This window comes from Charadrius vociferus, unplaced genomic scaffold (assembly GCF_000708025.1).
Source record: "Charadrius vociferus isolate BGI_N301 unplaced genomic scaffold, ASM70802v2 scaffold1485, whole genome shotgun sequence".
NCBI lineage: Eukaryota > Metazoa > Chordata > Aves > Charadriiformes > Charadriidae > Charadrius > Charadrius vociferus.
The window spans coordinates 31,344-44,798 of record NW_009648279.1 but is presented as its reverse complement, the minus strand read 5'-3'; the positions used below and the strand labels follow the sequence as shown (position 1 = coordinate 44,798).

The following is a 13,455-nucleotide window of genomic DNA, read 5'->3' as shown; positions in this document are numbered from 1 at the left end:
AGCCCACTTGGCATCGTCCCAACTTAAGACTCTTAACGCTCATCCTCTCCATCCCGGTAACACCACGGACTCGCTGTCCTGCCCACACACCTCCAGTCCCACCTAGAACTGACAGCGCTTTCTAAAACCCACCCCCTCCTCCAGTTCTTTCTTCTCCCTCCCCTGTTAGAAAGCTGGTTTGGATTCCCACCACCACCATCACTTGGGAGTAGTTTTACCCGAATCCTTTAAAACTGTGGAGGAAGACTATCCTGGACGTAACTGGAATTTACAGTTTGTGAGACCCCCCCAGATCTCCCATCCCGCTCTGGTCTCTCTGCTGGTCTCCAGACTGTCCCCACTCTCCTCCCAGCAGCCTTCGAAGCCCAGCAAGACAGTGACTGTTCAAGGGATTCTTTCTTTTTTTTTTTTTTTTTTTTTTTCCCCCCTCTGAGTTTACATTCCCAGTTCTGACTTCATTTAAAGTATTTTGTGCTTTTTATAGAAATCAATGATTTAAAAGCTAATCTGGTTAGGTTTTTTTTTTTTTTTATAACGTCTTACTATTGGCTTAAAACCATAAAGCTTGTAAGTCCGCTGTGTTTAATTCTGCTTCTAAGGGATAACTTTTAGGGTGTGGGGTGGAGGGAGGGGGCCTGCCAGCTGTATAATGTGAAGCCACATTGTTTTCTCTGTAAATAATTTTTTAATGGCCAAAACACTTGATTTGCAAATTTTCTAACTTCCAGGAAAAAAAAAAAAACGTAAAAAAAAAAAAAGAGCTGTATGGGCTTTCTTGTAACATTTGAAAGGAATAAATGGTGACCCCTTTACGGGTGAGCTCGAGTCCTTCTTGTCCTGGGTGCCAGACAAGGGCCAGGGAAGATAGCAGTTGCTTATTTAGTTCAACAGCTGCTGCATTTAATCGCTCCAGCCCTGGCTCTGCTCGCAGTTAATTGACTTGCAGCAGATGTAGAGCTACAGCCACAAAGGACTTTCTCACACCAGCCTCTCCTCCCTACCTTCGGATGGCTGCTCGGCTGCCTGCTCCCTACCTGTTTTCTTAGAGATCTAACCCATTTTTTCCTGGTTGGGGGCGGGGGGGAGAAGAAAAAAAAAAAAAAAGCCTTTTCTTAGAAGGTGGGGCCCAGGAGTGCTACTGGGTGAAATTCCCATTTTAAGCTTGGTTTTCTTCTGATTTTTTTTTTTTTTTTTTTAATGGCCTTGGGATAGGATTGGCTCCTCTTGCCTGAAAAAGGCATGCTCGAGCACAAGAGCTGTGCACTGGGAGCAAGGATTTACTTCCAAAGGGAAAACGAAGGCGCAGCGGGTGCCTCTCTCCTTTCTCCTGTGACCTGCACGGGCACGGAGGTGGGTTTTTCGCCCCCCCCCCCCAAGACTGATCCTCTCCAGCAGCTCAGGGCTTGAAGGCTGCAGCCCCCCCAGGGCTCCTCCTGCCCGCTCCACACAGCCCCTCTGTTTAATGACCTGCGCCTAATTCCTGTCTAATCACCTGCCCTGCTGGTTCGGCTGGGAGAAAAGCCAGGAGCGGTGTTTGCCCAACTGGCACCACCCTGGCATGGTGGGGCCTGGGGCAAGGACCATCGTGGCTCTTCTGTAGCTCTTGAGGTAAGTGGAAATGGCCAAAACCTCGTAGTTTTACACAGCACATCCTCCTAGGGATAGCGGGAAGCTAAAGCAAGTGACCTGCTTCAAACGCAGCGGGGCGTTCATCCCGATTCATTTGGAGGGAGGGGGCAAAAAATTAATAATAGGAGAGGGAAAAAAAAAAAATAGTGTTTTAAACCTAGGCACTGCGGCCTGCGAATTACTTGTAAGATCGCCGGCGGTCTGTCATGCGAGACGCAGCTGCATTGTGCCCCTGCCGAGACGCGGAGCAGCATCGCGGCAGCCATTTTAAGCAGCGCTGGAGGAGAGAAGGGCTGCAGTCGCGGTCGCACGTTGGCAGGCGCGATCTGGCAAGGGCGACTCCAATCCCAGTTGTTTTTGTTCAAGGAGGAGAGGATTTTAATCGCCTGCTGCGGTGAAAGGGATAACTAAGTTTTCATGTTATACTCCAGGAAAGTCAACTGTGCCACACAAAGCTTTTTTTTTTTTTAGCTAGGTAAACAGATTTGGCTTATGAACCTTTTGTGTCCATTTCAGGTGTGATTACCGCTCAGTTGCAGAATTAACCTGCCGCTAATTACATTAAAGATTTTTTTTTCACTTGAATACATGATAAAAACCACTTCAGTTCATCCAAAAGATACTCCCTTCCCGTAACTCAATTACGCCTTTTCTAGATTAGCGTTGCTTTCAGAGCATCGGCTGCATGAAGAACTGTAACTCTGAACAAACCCAATTAGCATCAGCACCGCTGCTGGAGGAGAACCCAGCTGTCATTTAGGAAAGAAACAGAACCACCGCGGTGACCCGGAGTAGAAGAGCTGTGAGCAAACAAACCCCATAGTATTTCAACTTACCTTTTCTGGAGAGAAAGGTCAGGAGGAGAATTTCGAGGCTATTTTAGAAAACACGGTGAGGGGGGGAAGAATAAACATCCACAAAAGAAACTAAAGCAATCTTTCACATGCAGCACAGAGCGTGTTCCAAATAAAATGCTTCAGTGATCTTTTTACTTCATTTGAACCAAAAGATCTAGCGCTTTTTGTGAAAGAAGGGGGGAAGTAACCATGCCTCGCCTCCCCTTTCTTTCTAAAGCCTTACTACAGCTGTCATTTCTTGTCCCTGGGACCTACACCACATCATGCTCGTGACCAAAGGACAGCGCCGTTTTCCAGCAACAGCTCCGAAAAACAACCAACTGCCCCTCTAACCAAGCGTTTCCTCTCAGCAGAAAGCAGTACAAACTCACACCAACCATAGAAATGCACCAGTTTTATTACAAAGGTTCTCAAAATTCAAAATAAAAGCATCTTTAAAAAACCACAATATATTTCCCCCCCACCCCCAGACACAAAGATACACTGATCTCTCTCACTTCACATACAAACACTGAAGAGCGGGAGTGACACGTCACTCTGTTTCAAAGAGACTAAAAAACTCACGGTGGAAAAGGGGGGGGGAAAAAAAGTATTTAAAAAAATAACACATTTTAAAAATAACCTGTGTTAAGTTAGCAGCATTATTAGAGTTGAAACCATCAGCAGCGCTCCGTGGGAGGTACAGATCCTCTTATGGACAGAGGAATCCCCCTGAGAAAGGAGAGCAGCGAGTCAAAACTGCCTGCAAAACTTCTGCGGAGCACTTCACCAAAAGCTCACCTAACCATCAGCTGTACAAAAGGAGATGCAAAAGAAAGGCCAGTTCTGGTCACGAAAGACTTTGGGTGTGAGATAACGCGTGGGAGTAGGAAGAGTAGTTATAAAAATGTACAGAGCCCCATCTGCTGTTCCCTTATAAAGATAACAGCTCAGAGGACTGATAAAAACGTTCTCCGTATTTACTGGCCTTGAGAGCGAGAGAGAGGGAAGGTTCAACTTGAAAACATTTGTACTTAATTTCAGAGAAGAGTTTTTCAGCACATTGACAGGAGGTTTCAGCAGGGATTGGCCTTTAGACAAGTTGGGAATTTCTGCAGTGGTTTCAGCCAAGGACGCAGATCTGTACTGAGAAAGCACATGACGGCACGTGTAGCCGAGGGCAGAACGAGCAGGAAAAGCAAAGCAGGCGGCCAAACGGGCAGTAACTCACTTCCTCCCCCAAAGAGGGGCATAGGTATAGAAAAAAAAAAGGTATAAAAATTTCATCCCTTCTCTTACTCAAGATGCACAATGCTGCCACGCTAACTGGATCGGCAAGATCTCGGAAAACGTTAACCACCACATTAGGGTGATTTTCATTTTGCATTTTCCAGATCTGCACCTGAAGGGCTCTCGGGCTGATTCACTAAAGCGCTTTTCGGATTGCTTTTAAGCTGCTTCATCTCTTTCCACAAGTTTGCTGCAGGGAGGTAGCCAACTCTATTCAAGAACTGCACTATTTGACCCTGAGAAGCGGCACCAGCTTGCAGTTACTTGCCATGGTGGAATCAAACTGAAGACCAAAGGAATAGTCTCTCACAGGCTTCATTTGGGAACCCATTCTCCCACAAAAAAAAAAAAAAAAAGAGACAAATAAAAAAAAAAAAAAAAAAGAAATTTCATGGCCATCTTTCCACCTAACCTGAAATGCAGATACTACTTCTACTTAAATTATTCTTTTCCAAGGGTGGTTATTTCAGAGGAGAGAGTAAAGAAAGGAAGTGATTTATTTTTTTTAGACACACTAAGGAGAGGCAGTGGAAGGCAAGAGTGAAACTTCCCAGTCACCAAATCTGGGCAGTGCAGGTCTGTCTACTCCGCAGAATCCTCCCTGTCTGCTCCTAGCGGAGTGCAGCAAGGAATAATTTACAGTTCTCAAGTCATTTATATATTTATATAGAAATATATACAGAAACATATATAAAATATAAATCCTGTGGAATGGGAGGCAACCAGAGAAGCTAACCTATGACAACTACGCACTGACAGGTACCGTCCAGCTGCAGCCATCTTAGGTGGATTTCGTCTCTTCCTTCACCCTGCGGAAGCAAGCAGTGAAGAATTTGGTTTAAAGAAGGAACTTGGGCTGTGCCCAAGCTTTAACGACAAGCCAGAGCCGTAATCTTAAACACACTGCTTATATGGCCCATCTTCATCTAAAACCTGTAACACTGAGCACAGGCACTGGATTTTTAAGCCCTTTTCACTGAGGGCTCTGCTCTCAGTGCGCTTTATCAGGCATGCTGTTCTACACATGCAAACTTCTTCCGTGACAAAGCCATCCAAACTACCACGTCTCTCCTCCAACCCCTCAGGTTGTGCAACATCCCACTGGGGGCATGGGTAGATGCACGAGGAAGTACAAGCGCAGCCGCTTAATCGCCACGCCAGGAGACAGGGCTTACCCTTTGGGTTCTGCTTTCTCCTCTTTTGCTTTTTCCTCTTCTTTCTCATCTAGGGGGGGAAAAAAAATAAAATAGGCAAAAGACACACAATAGTGCAGTAGGAAAATACAGGGCAGGCAAAGTCGCACAGAGACGGGAGGTCTTCTCGTCCTAGCTCTCATGCTTACCTTTCTTCTCCTCTTCCTCCTTTTCCTCTTCTGTTTTCACACGCTTCGCTTTCTTAAAGTTGGCAACATTTTTGCGCCCTCCTTCCCCTTCATCTTCAGAGTCAGAGAATTCTTCATCACAGGATATTCTCTTATCAGAATTGCGGACTGAGCACGAAGAGGACAAGAGGTTGTCTGAGCAGATTCAGAAGTCATGAGACACCAAGCACTAACTTCTCCCAGCACGTCTACACACTGGAATGAACTAACGAGCCTACGTAAGTCAGAATCAGGCCACGATAAAACCACTTTGTCTTTCTACCTGCCGTACCTTTTAACTCATCACTCCTAACTGCTCATGCCCAAGATCCAAGATCACATGTACGACTTGGATTAGGTACAGCGTGATGTCTAGACTTGACAGCGTAAGCAGGTTAACCAACTTCACACTGAGAAAATCTGTCTGCCAGATCTAAAGGCCATCAGCCAATCTGGATATAAACTCGCATTTTTCCTGTGGAAGACAACTTCTGGGATCAAACCTGACAGTCTCCCAGAAAGTATTCTGTCATAGCACCTACATCACAGAAACTGTTTAAATTCTCACATTAAACCTTAGGTTCTCCCACTATGGAAATCATCTGGCGAAAGTGCCATTTCTCCTAGGGAAAAGAAAGCTATCGCCTCTGCAGTGCTTAGCATCATTGCTTTATCTTACAAAACCAATCAGAAAGGCGGGAACCGATTCAAACTGAAGGACTCCAGAACAGAGATGTATCTAAATCGTATATCCTCCTCTCTTTACCAAGATAACTCAGTTTAGAGCCTGCACGCTTCTCCCCCTAACCGATCTTGCTCAGTTTTGCACCCACAGGCTCCGAACAGAGCGCTTCCCAGCCGGGCAAGGCAACTATGCCAGAGACAAGCATGTACTTGAAATGCGTTTCTCAGGATCTTCTTCCTCTTCATCTCCACTGTCTTCCTGAACAGCATCCTCAGGAATTGGCTGCATCTGGACGCCAGGGGCATGAGGCAGCATGCGCAGATTCTCAAAGAGACGTTGCCTAGAGCCAGCCAGGAAAGGAACACCTCCGTCAGCAAGATGCCACCCACGGCTGTGAAGCCCCCAGTAGAAGGTGTCAGTCTCGCAAAGAGGAGCAAACACTTACTTGATCTTCTCAAGATACTCATTGGTATTCTGGTTAGTCATGTTCGAGGGACTGATGTGGAGCTTAAAGTCTGGTCCAAAGTACTCAAAATAGTCATTATATGGAAGTTCTGCAGGCAAGTTAAAAAGGAATAAACACCAAATTACCACCTGATTGGTGACAAAATACCACAGACATATTGTACTTCTATAGAAAAGCACAACTGCATTTCCCTAGGCGTAGGAGCTGAAGCTCTCCTAGCTCAAACTGAGATCAAAGCAGACAACTTAGCAACAGTGCAGTCAAAGCTTACTTGGCAGTTAAACACTATCAGTGCACACAAAAGTTTTCAGTAGAAGGTCATCTCATTTCAGTAAGACGGCAAGGCTGCTAGGTACCTTTTGCTGGACAGGAGAGCTACAGGACTAGAATGCAAACAAGAACAGCTACTGCAAATCAGGACATCCAAAAGCTTTTCTACAGTAATAATCAAGAGCTAATGAAACATCTCAGGGCTGCTACCTCTCCCACAGCACCATCATTTCCCTGAGCTTTGTTACTAGAGTGTCATTGTCCCTTAGTCTTGCTTCAAAGGCTCCAGGGAAGAATTACCATTGGGAATTTCAGTGTCCAAAGCCACAGCAGTCTCGTAGGTCCAGCATCTAGCCACGTTGCGGATTGTATAGCCACCTCCTCCCAGCATCAGCATAGGCAAATTAAAACTTTTTACAAACTCCACACACTTGGCGTGACCTGCAGCAGAAGCAGTGGGGGAAAAGGTCATAGCCTCGTGGCATAAGAAGAACAAACTTTTCACTGAAAGGTAATTATATCGGGTATGCCAGCCAAACACAGGCACTGTACGGCACTCTTACCTTTGATGGTCAGATTAAAACAACCCAGCCTGTCCCCCGACAGCGAATCTGACCCGCACTGCAAGACAACTGCGCTAGGCTGGAACGTCTCCATCACTTTAGAGATCACCTAAACAAGAAACCCGTTGTTACACACTCTCCACAGGACAGTGTCACAGCAACACAGTAACGTCCATGTCAGTAAGTGCCATGAAGACATCCCTAGTGTTCCCACAGCTGCCGACTCCCCTACATCGGTAACAGTGAGGCTCTGACGAAGAGCAGCTTACTGACCACAGGCTGCAATTGTCAGGGAGGAGCAGAGCCCCTGAAGAACCTTATCACAGAAGACTGAATCAATCTCCCCAAAGAATGGGTCCATGAGCCACTCAATGACAAAGCATGATCCACAAAGAACCACTCAGCAAAAACATCTCCACTTACTGGTTTGAATATTGCTTCGTAGGACTCATCATCAATTCCGTCCCGGAGAGGATAGTTGACAGCGTAGTACTTGCCTTTGCCTGCACCAATATCCTATTCGAGCGAAAGACAGGAGATACCACAAGTCACCAGAGACCCAACTACAACATGTAAATTGTGTCCCAAATTAGGAAGGGAAGTCTGGGGTTCCATCAGTGTAATCGGAATGTATCCGAAGGCTCTCACGGACAAACGCTGTCATGGCAGAAGGCAGCAAGAGTCAGTTGACTGACTCCAACAGCAGCTTATTTGGCAAAAGTGGCTGCATTTGGCCCTCAGTGCTCAGAGAAGAAAAACCTTTTACTGTCACCACTTTCACGTTGCTGTGAGCACACGGGCTCTCACTTCACTAGCAAAAGCCGCTCACTTACACAGCAATACACTGGCAGCCAGAATTCTAGTTCCAAACCCGTACACTCTGCAGAGATGCACAGCCCAAAATACCAGTTTGGGCTGACCGTGCAGTCTAGTAACTGGTGGAATCTACTTTTACTTTAAAATATATATATTTTTACATTTCCATTATCCCTCTCATACCCGAGTGTTTTTTATAAAAAACAATTATGTCATTTATGCTGCAGAGTGGCTGCACCAGGAAAGAATGCCAGTGCCGCACACAAGTTCACATCACCAGCACCAAACTCTGGGAATTTAGATCAGAAAAATGTAACTCCACTCAAAATGATCTAAAAAAAAATGTAAAAAACCCCCCCCCCGCCCCGAGAACAGCATCCTGGCAATGTCAGAAGTCAGAAAGCAAACCACACCTGTATCTAAGTTGAAAGAGTGCCACAGTTAACACCACGATTCATTAACACGTAGAACTGACTCATAGGAGGAAACGCCAACAAGATAAACCAACGCAGGGAGAAGTACTCCCTCGTAAACTTTCACCCAAAAGCTCGTGTGACCAAGCTTAGTTTGCAAATACTTCCAGATGACCAACACGCCATCCTCAGAGTCACTTTTCTGAGCACAATCCCACCAGAAGGCTGCTACGAGACTGCTGTCAGTGCCTTATTACTGTACAGGCCATGACGGCAGGAACAAAGCACTCACTACCTCACATACCCACCTTTGCCCTCAGAAAAAAGATGCCACTTTGAGAGCAGGCAAACGCAGGAGAGCGGTGATTTTAGTTAAATTAGTACGACAGCAAACAGACAGAAGAGACCAAATTTTAGGGTAATTTTTGGCAAAGCCTTCGTTCTCACCCGTAGGTCCCCTGTTCCTGGGAAGTACTCTCCGTACTTATGAAAGGACACGGTCATGACACGGTCTGTGGTATAAAAGGCTTCCTCCACGCCATCTCCGTGGTGAATATCAATGTCAATATACAGCACCCTCTGGTGATACCTAGGATCAGACAGAAAAACTGCATTTCTTCAGAGCAGAAACTGCCTTCAGCAGCAGAGCAAATGGGAGGAGAGCACAGAACTTGGTGCTGACCCCCAGGCTGCACAGCGACCAGCCAGCTCCCTCTCCGGAGTCTACAAGCAAAAGAACTGCAGAGAACAGACATGTGCCTTGGTCAGCCGTGGAACAGAGCCACAGAGGAAAATAAAGTGACTTTTGCTGCTGCAACTGATCTTTGAAAGCAGACTCAACTTAGTTTATTCAGACGCAGCCAATAGACTGCATTTTTACGGCCAAGCCTCCCACTGAGGTTTGCCTCGAGCCAAAAGCTGTCACATATTACAGCTGTGCCCCCTGTTCCAGGGTGGCTGGCAGAGAGAAGGGCCTAAGAGCAATCACCCAACGCTCTGAGCCTTCTGCCTCCCGCACAGTGCCACCGCTAGACATACCCCTTCGGGAGAGAGGGTACCGCATCCCAAAAGACAGCTGATTAAGCCCTCCCAGGCAAACGCAGCTAAAATAAAAAGGAACTAAAAGAGCAGACTGGGAAGAAAGCGCTAAGGACTCAGAGGAAATGCAGCAGAACAGACAAAAGGGGTAAACAGCATTGCCCGTACTTCAGGAGCTCCAAGATAGCTAGGACGATATCGTTGACGTAACAGAAGCCAGAAGCCTCCGACTTTTTAGCGTGGTGAAGGCCTCCCGCCCAATTCACGGCAATGTCTGTCTGTTGCTTGTTCAGCTTCACAGCACTGGCTGTTGGGAGAATTACAGAATGTTAGCGTGAGAGCGAAGGCCCCGTGACAGAGACTGAGGGGCAAAGCACAGGTCCCTTACGATCACATCATTGCTTACGTGTGCGTTTGGGTACTTTACAAAGCAAAAGCCCAAGGGTTTAACAGTGGATGTCTCAACAAACTAACAAAAGGCAAGGGAAGAGACACGCAGCCTGTTTTGCCTGCACACACTTTTCACCGCTTCCCACTTTTGCCTCAGAGCATGAAATCTGCACAAACAAGTCCACAGCATTCAAGCTGGGGTCACAGCTGAGATTTCTCAGTGCCCTGAACAGAGAAGATTTTAATGAAAGGTTTTATCAAACATATATTTAGGTGATTCACCAAATATGCATTGAGGCAAAGGAATTTCTCTTGCCCCAGCCCCTTCATAAACTTTCTGCAAATTTTGCAAGTCTCCCAGGATCAAAACAAATGATATGTTCTGTGGAATCTACAGCCTTGGGACCAGAGAGCATAGCTACTTCAAAAACGCTGCAGTCAGTACTTGTATGTACTGCTGAACTGTGTTACAGGAAATAAAGACTTCTAGATGTCATTGTGGGAGTAGCACCCACAAAGCTTTAACGCCTATGCACAGTAACACAGTTCCGCAATACCAAGTATTTCTGCAAAAAAGTTATCTGAAAACAGTGAAAGCATTTTAAATGTTCCGGCTTACAGAGCATTTTAAGCGTTCCAGCTTTCAGGTTCGGGTTCTATTTTGTCTCTTGTCCAGAGACAGTGGCTTTTTGTAAAAAACAACAGATAAAGCCACCCTTTTCTTTTACTTCCAGGTTATGCCCGCCCAGAGCAAGGTTTTTACAACTTTCTCGTCTGTAAAAATCACATTGATTTTTTTATTAAACCCCTGTTGCTGCTTTGGTTTTGCTCTGAGTCTCTGCTGGCAATGTTGTCATACCACTTACAGAGTCCTTCACGTATTCTGTGAAGTAACTTGGACTAGCGAAGACACGCTTAACAAATGTAGAGGGATCTGTCAATATGCAAGGCTTGAACTCTCGCATGGGAAGGAATCTGCAGCTAATTATTAAGCAAATCAGAAAGAGGTTGACAGGGCTTCCCCACCACCACAACAACAAGTTATTTCCTAGACAGAACTACGTTACATACATCTGCTTAAGAGAAAAAGAAAAGAACGTAGAAGTCGTGAGCTTACCAACTGAGCCCCCAGCAGAGAGCTGACAAAACTCAAACAACCCATCAAACACGGGGCAGTCTTCCCCAACGTTAACTTGAAAAGAATACAAAAGAGTTAGTAAGACAAAACCACAAATGGCAAACCTTACACCACCATTCTGATTTAAAAAGCTAACCAGATAAGCGATCAAACGTTTTAAACAACAAAACACCACGCACAAATAATAAAACATGAACGTAATCGACCTGAGGATTGCCTGACGAGGCAAAAACATTGCTGCTGTAGGGAAGATACTCCTGACTTGTAAGAAAATGGGAAAGCAGGTCCCAGGAGCCCTGGGGAGAACGGCACGCCATCTACCGGGGTGCGCTACGAGGGATCCAGAAACCAGTCAATCACGTTGGAAAATGAGTGGGCGGAGAGGAGATGCTATCAATAAGAGCTTTGTAATACCGATACTCATCCTCAGCAGCAACTCAAGCCGCGCTTGTTGAGACGGCACATTTACAGCGTTCTGCCTGGCTCCGGCAGCACACGCGGGTCACCACGGCACACACAGGCTGTGCAAAACGGGGGCCACCACTCCTCGCCACCCCACATGGGTGACGCTGCAGCCCTGCTGCCCGGGCACTGTGCCTTCTAGGGGGGAACAGAGCTGTTCCTGATTACAGAGCTGTCACTGAGCTCCGTTACACAATCCCACAGCAAGTGGGAAAGGGTTTTGCTCCCGTTTCCTGCTGTACTGCTGACGAGGAGTTGAGAAAGCGAACAGTGCCAGCGTTGCAGGAGAAAGTGGGGAGATGGTAGATAGTGGTGTGTACCGGACAAGAAGTTTACAGCCACGTCTGTTCTGTTACACTTTGTACATTCCTTTCACTTCACAGCGGACAGTCAGTTTTTTAAGTTCTCAGCAGTACTGTAGTTTCGGTCTGGATACATTTCTACTGAAAATAGTTTCATGATTACAAATAAAAGTAACAACAGACTTGTACTGAATTTAGACTTTGAAAGATTTGCTTTTACAAACAAAAGAAATAAACTGTATTTTTGTAGCAACGTCTGTAGAATGTTTACTTCTGTGCTTAATGAGAAAGGCACAAACAACACAGTTCTCTGCAGCATTAGAAACTCATCAGTGCACAGCCTCCACAAAGACTGTGTGATAAGGGAGCCTGAATGGTCCCAGTTCGGGACAGGGATCTCTGAAAAGGACAATACCCATCAGGAGGCCCAGAAGGAAGCAATTGTTCCCACTTTCCAATTGTTTCAGCAGGGCATGGCAACTGGCAGTGTTTGAACAATTAATGCCAAGAGGTGGTTGGAAGCTTTTCCTGTTAAGTGAGGAGAATTTAAGTCATCAATTTCTGCATGCTTCCCATTACAACGAATTAAACTTCTTGCCCTTTAGGTTACAGAGTAGTCTTCCCAAGTCCTCAGGCAGGCAACGTGGCATCAGCAGAATGAAAACAGAGACGGTTCATTACCTTCACTGCCCCTCAGAACTTTGTGGGCAGCACTAACAGTATTTGAGGGCATCCCTCTGCTATACCTGGCAAAGACAGGAGCTGCTGTGTACACAGAAACCAAGTGGGCTTTTTCCTACCAGGAGATTCAAAGCAGCCAGGGCTACTAACGAGGGATGTTAATAACAGGGGTCAATCACTTGACTGTAGGCATAAAGCTCTGGTGGAAGATGAGAGGCACAGATGCTCCTTCTTCCTTGCAATGGGTGGGTGAGGAGCTTCGTATCTAGGAGAGCGCAACCAGAAAGAGCCACGCATTAAAGGTGGAACCATCCTTACGGAAATCATGGCAGCTATCCTCCCCTCAAAGGGAAAGCTGAAGCACCAAGCAGGCTGCAGAGACCTGCCACTGTATTTGGGAGCGGTGACCTCATCTCCTATATCCCTAATCTCTGTTCTGAGCCCCCTGTGCTAGTTCTCTAGCTACACGGAGGCTACTGTTTCGCAGGTCTTGTTGAAGAAAAGCTCTGTCCTCCACATGTTTAAGACTAATTTTCATCTTTTGGCTCCCTCAGGTAAAAATAGTTCTGTGGAAGTACACTACAGAAAATGTTGACTACCAGAGAGAGCAGAGTGGGCGTTTATGAGCCGTATCTGCTTCAGGGGTAAACAGTTCAGTTTGTGTAAATATGTACTTTGGTATATGTCATTTGGTATATTAGGGCATATCATTTACTGTAGGAAGTCTTTCAATGTATATTACTCATGAACCATATTACCCATTCCTCTTACACGCTTTTGCCTTAATATCTGTCCCCTTCAGCTCATACCAGGTCTCCAAGTGCCTCTACTTCAGACTTGAGACCCCCATTTCTTCTAAATTGGAGATTACACTTACTCCACATAAATGAACCCCATGGGCTAACAACTTTTTTCCGCTCTTGAGGACTGCGGTGTGCAAGACCAAAATACTGTCTAGAGGAACCTCGAGCCTTCCCCTCTGTGTGTCTACACTGGCTAGAAAACTAGTTTGCTGCAGTTGTTGCCAAAGAACATCAGCTCAGAGTCACACAGAGACAAAAAAAAAAAAAAAAAAAAAAAAAAAATTTTTATAAAAAAAAAAACCAAAAATAAACG

At 45.9% G+C, this 13,455-nt stretch overlaps 1 protein-coding gene across 1 annotated transcript in view; it reads right to left on the bottom strand.

The window, feature by feature from the left end:
- Positions 1-2,863: 2,863 nt before the first annotated feature.
- Positions 2,864-13,455, bottom strand: part of HDAC1 (histone deacetylase 1) — a 12,107-nt gene continuing 1,515 nt past the window's right edge. The window contains exons 3-13 of the mRNA XM_009884528.1: positions 10,874-10,948; positions 9,535-9,673; positions 8,776-8,917; positions 7,523-7,615; positions 7,100-7,208; positions 6,837-6,977; positions 6,246-6,354; positions 6,010-6,140; positions 5,098-5,244; positions 4,931-4,979; positions 2,864-4,564 (exon numbers count right to left, since the gene is read on the bottom strand). Coding sequence (XP_009882830.1) covers positions 4,537-4,564; positions 4,931-4,979; positions 5,098-5,244; positions 6,010-6,140; positions 6,246-6,354; positions 6,837-6,977; positions 7,100-7,208; positions 7,523-7,615; positions 8,776-8,917; positions 9,535-9,673; positions 10,874-10,948 — 1,163 coding nt within the window. The 3' untranslated portion in view covers positions 2,864-4,536. The remainder of the gene's footprint in view (positions 4,565-4,930; positions 4,980-5,097; positions 5,245-6,009; positions 6,141-6,245; positions 6,355-6,836; positions 6,978-7,099; positions 7,209-7,522; positions 7,616-8,775; positions 8,918-9,534; positions 9,674-10,873; positions 10,949-13,455) is intronic.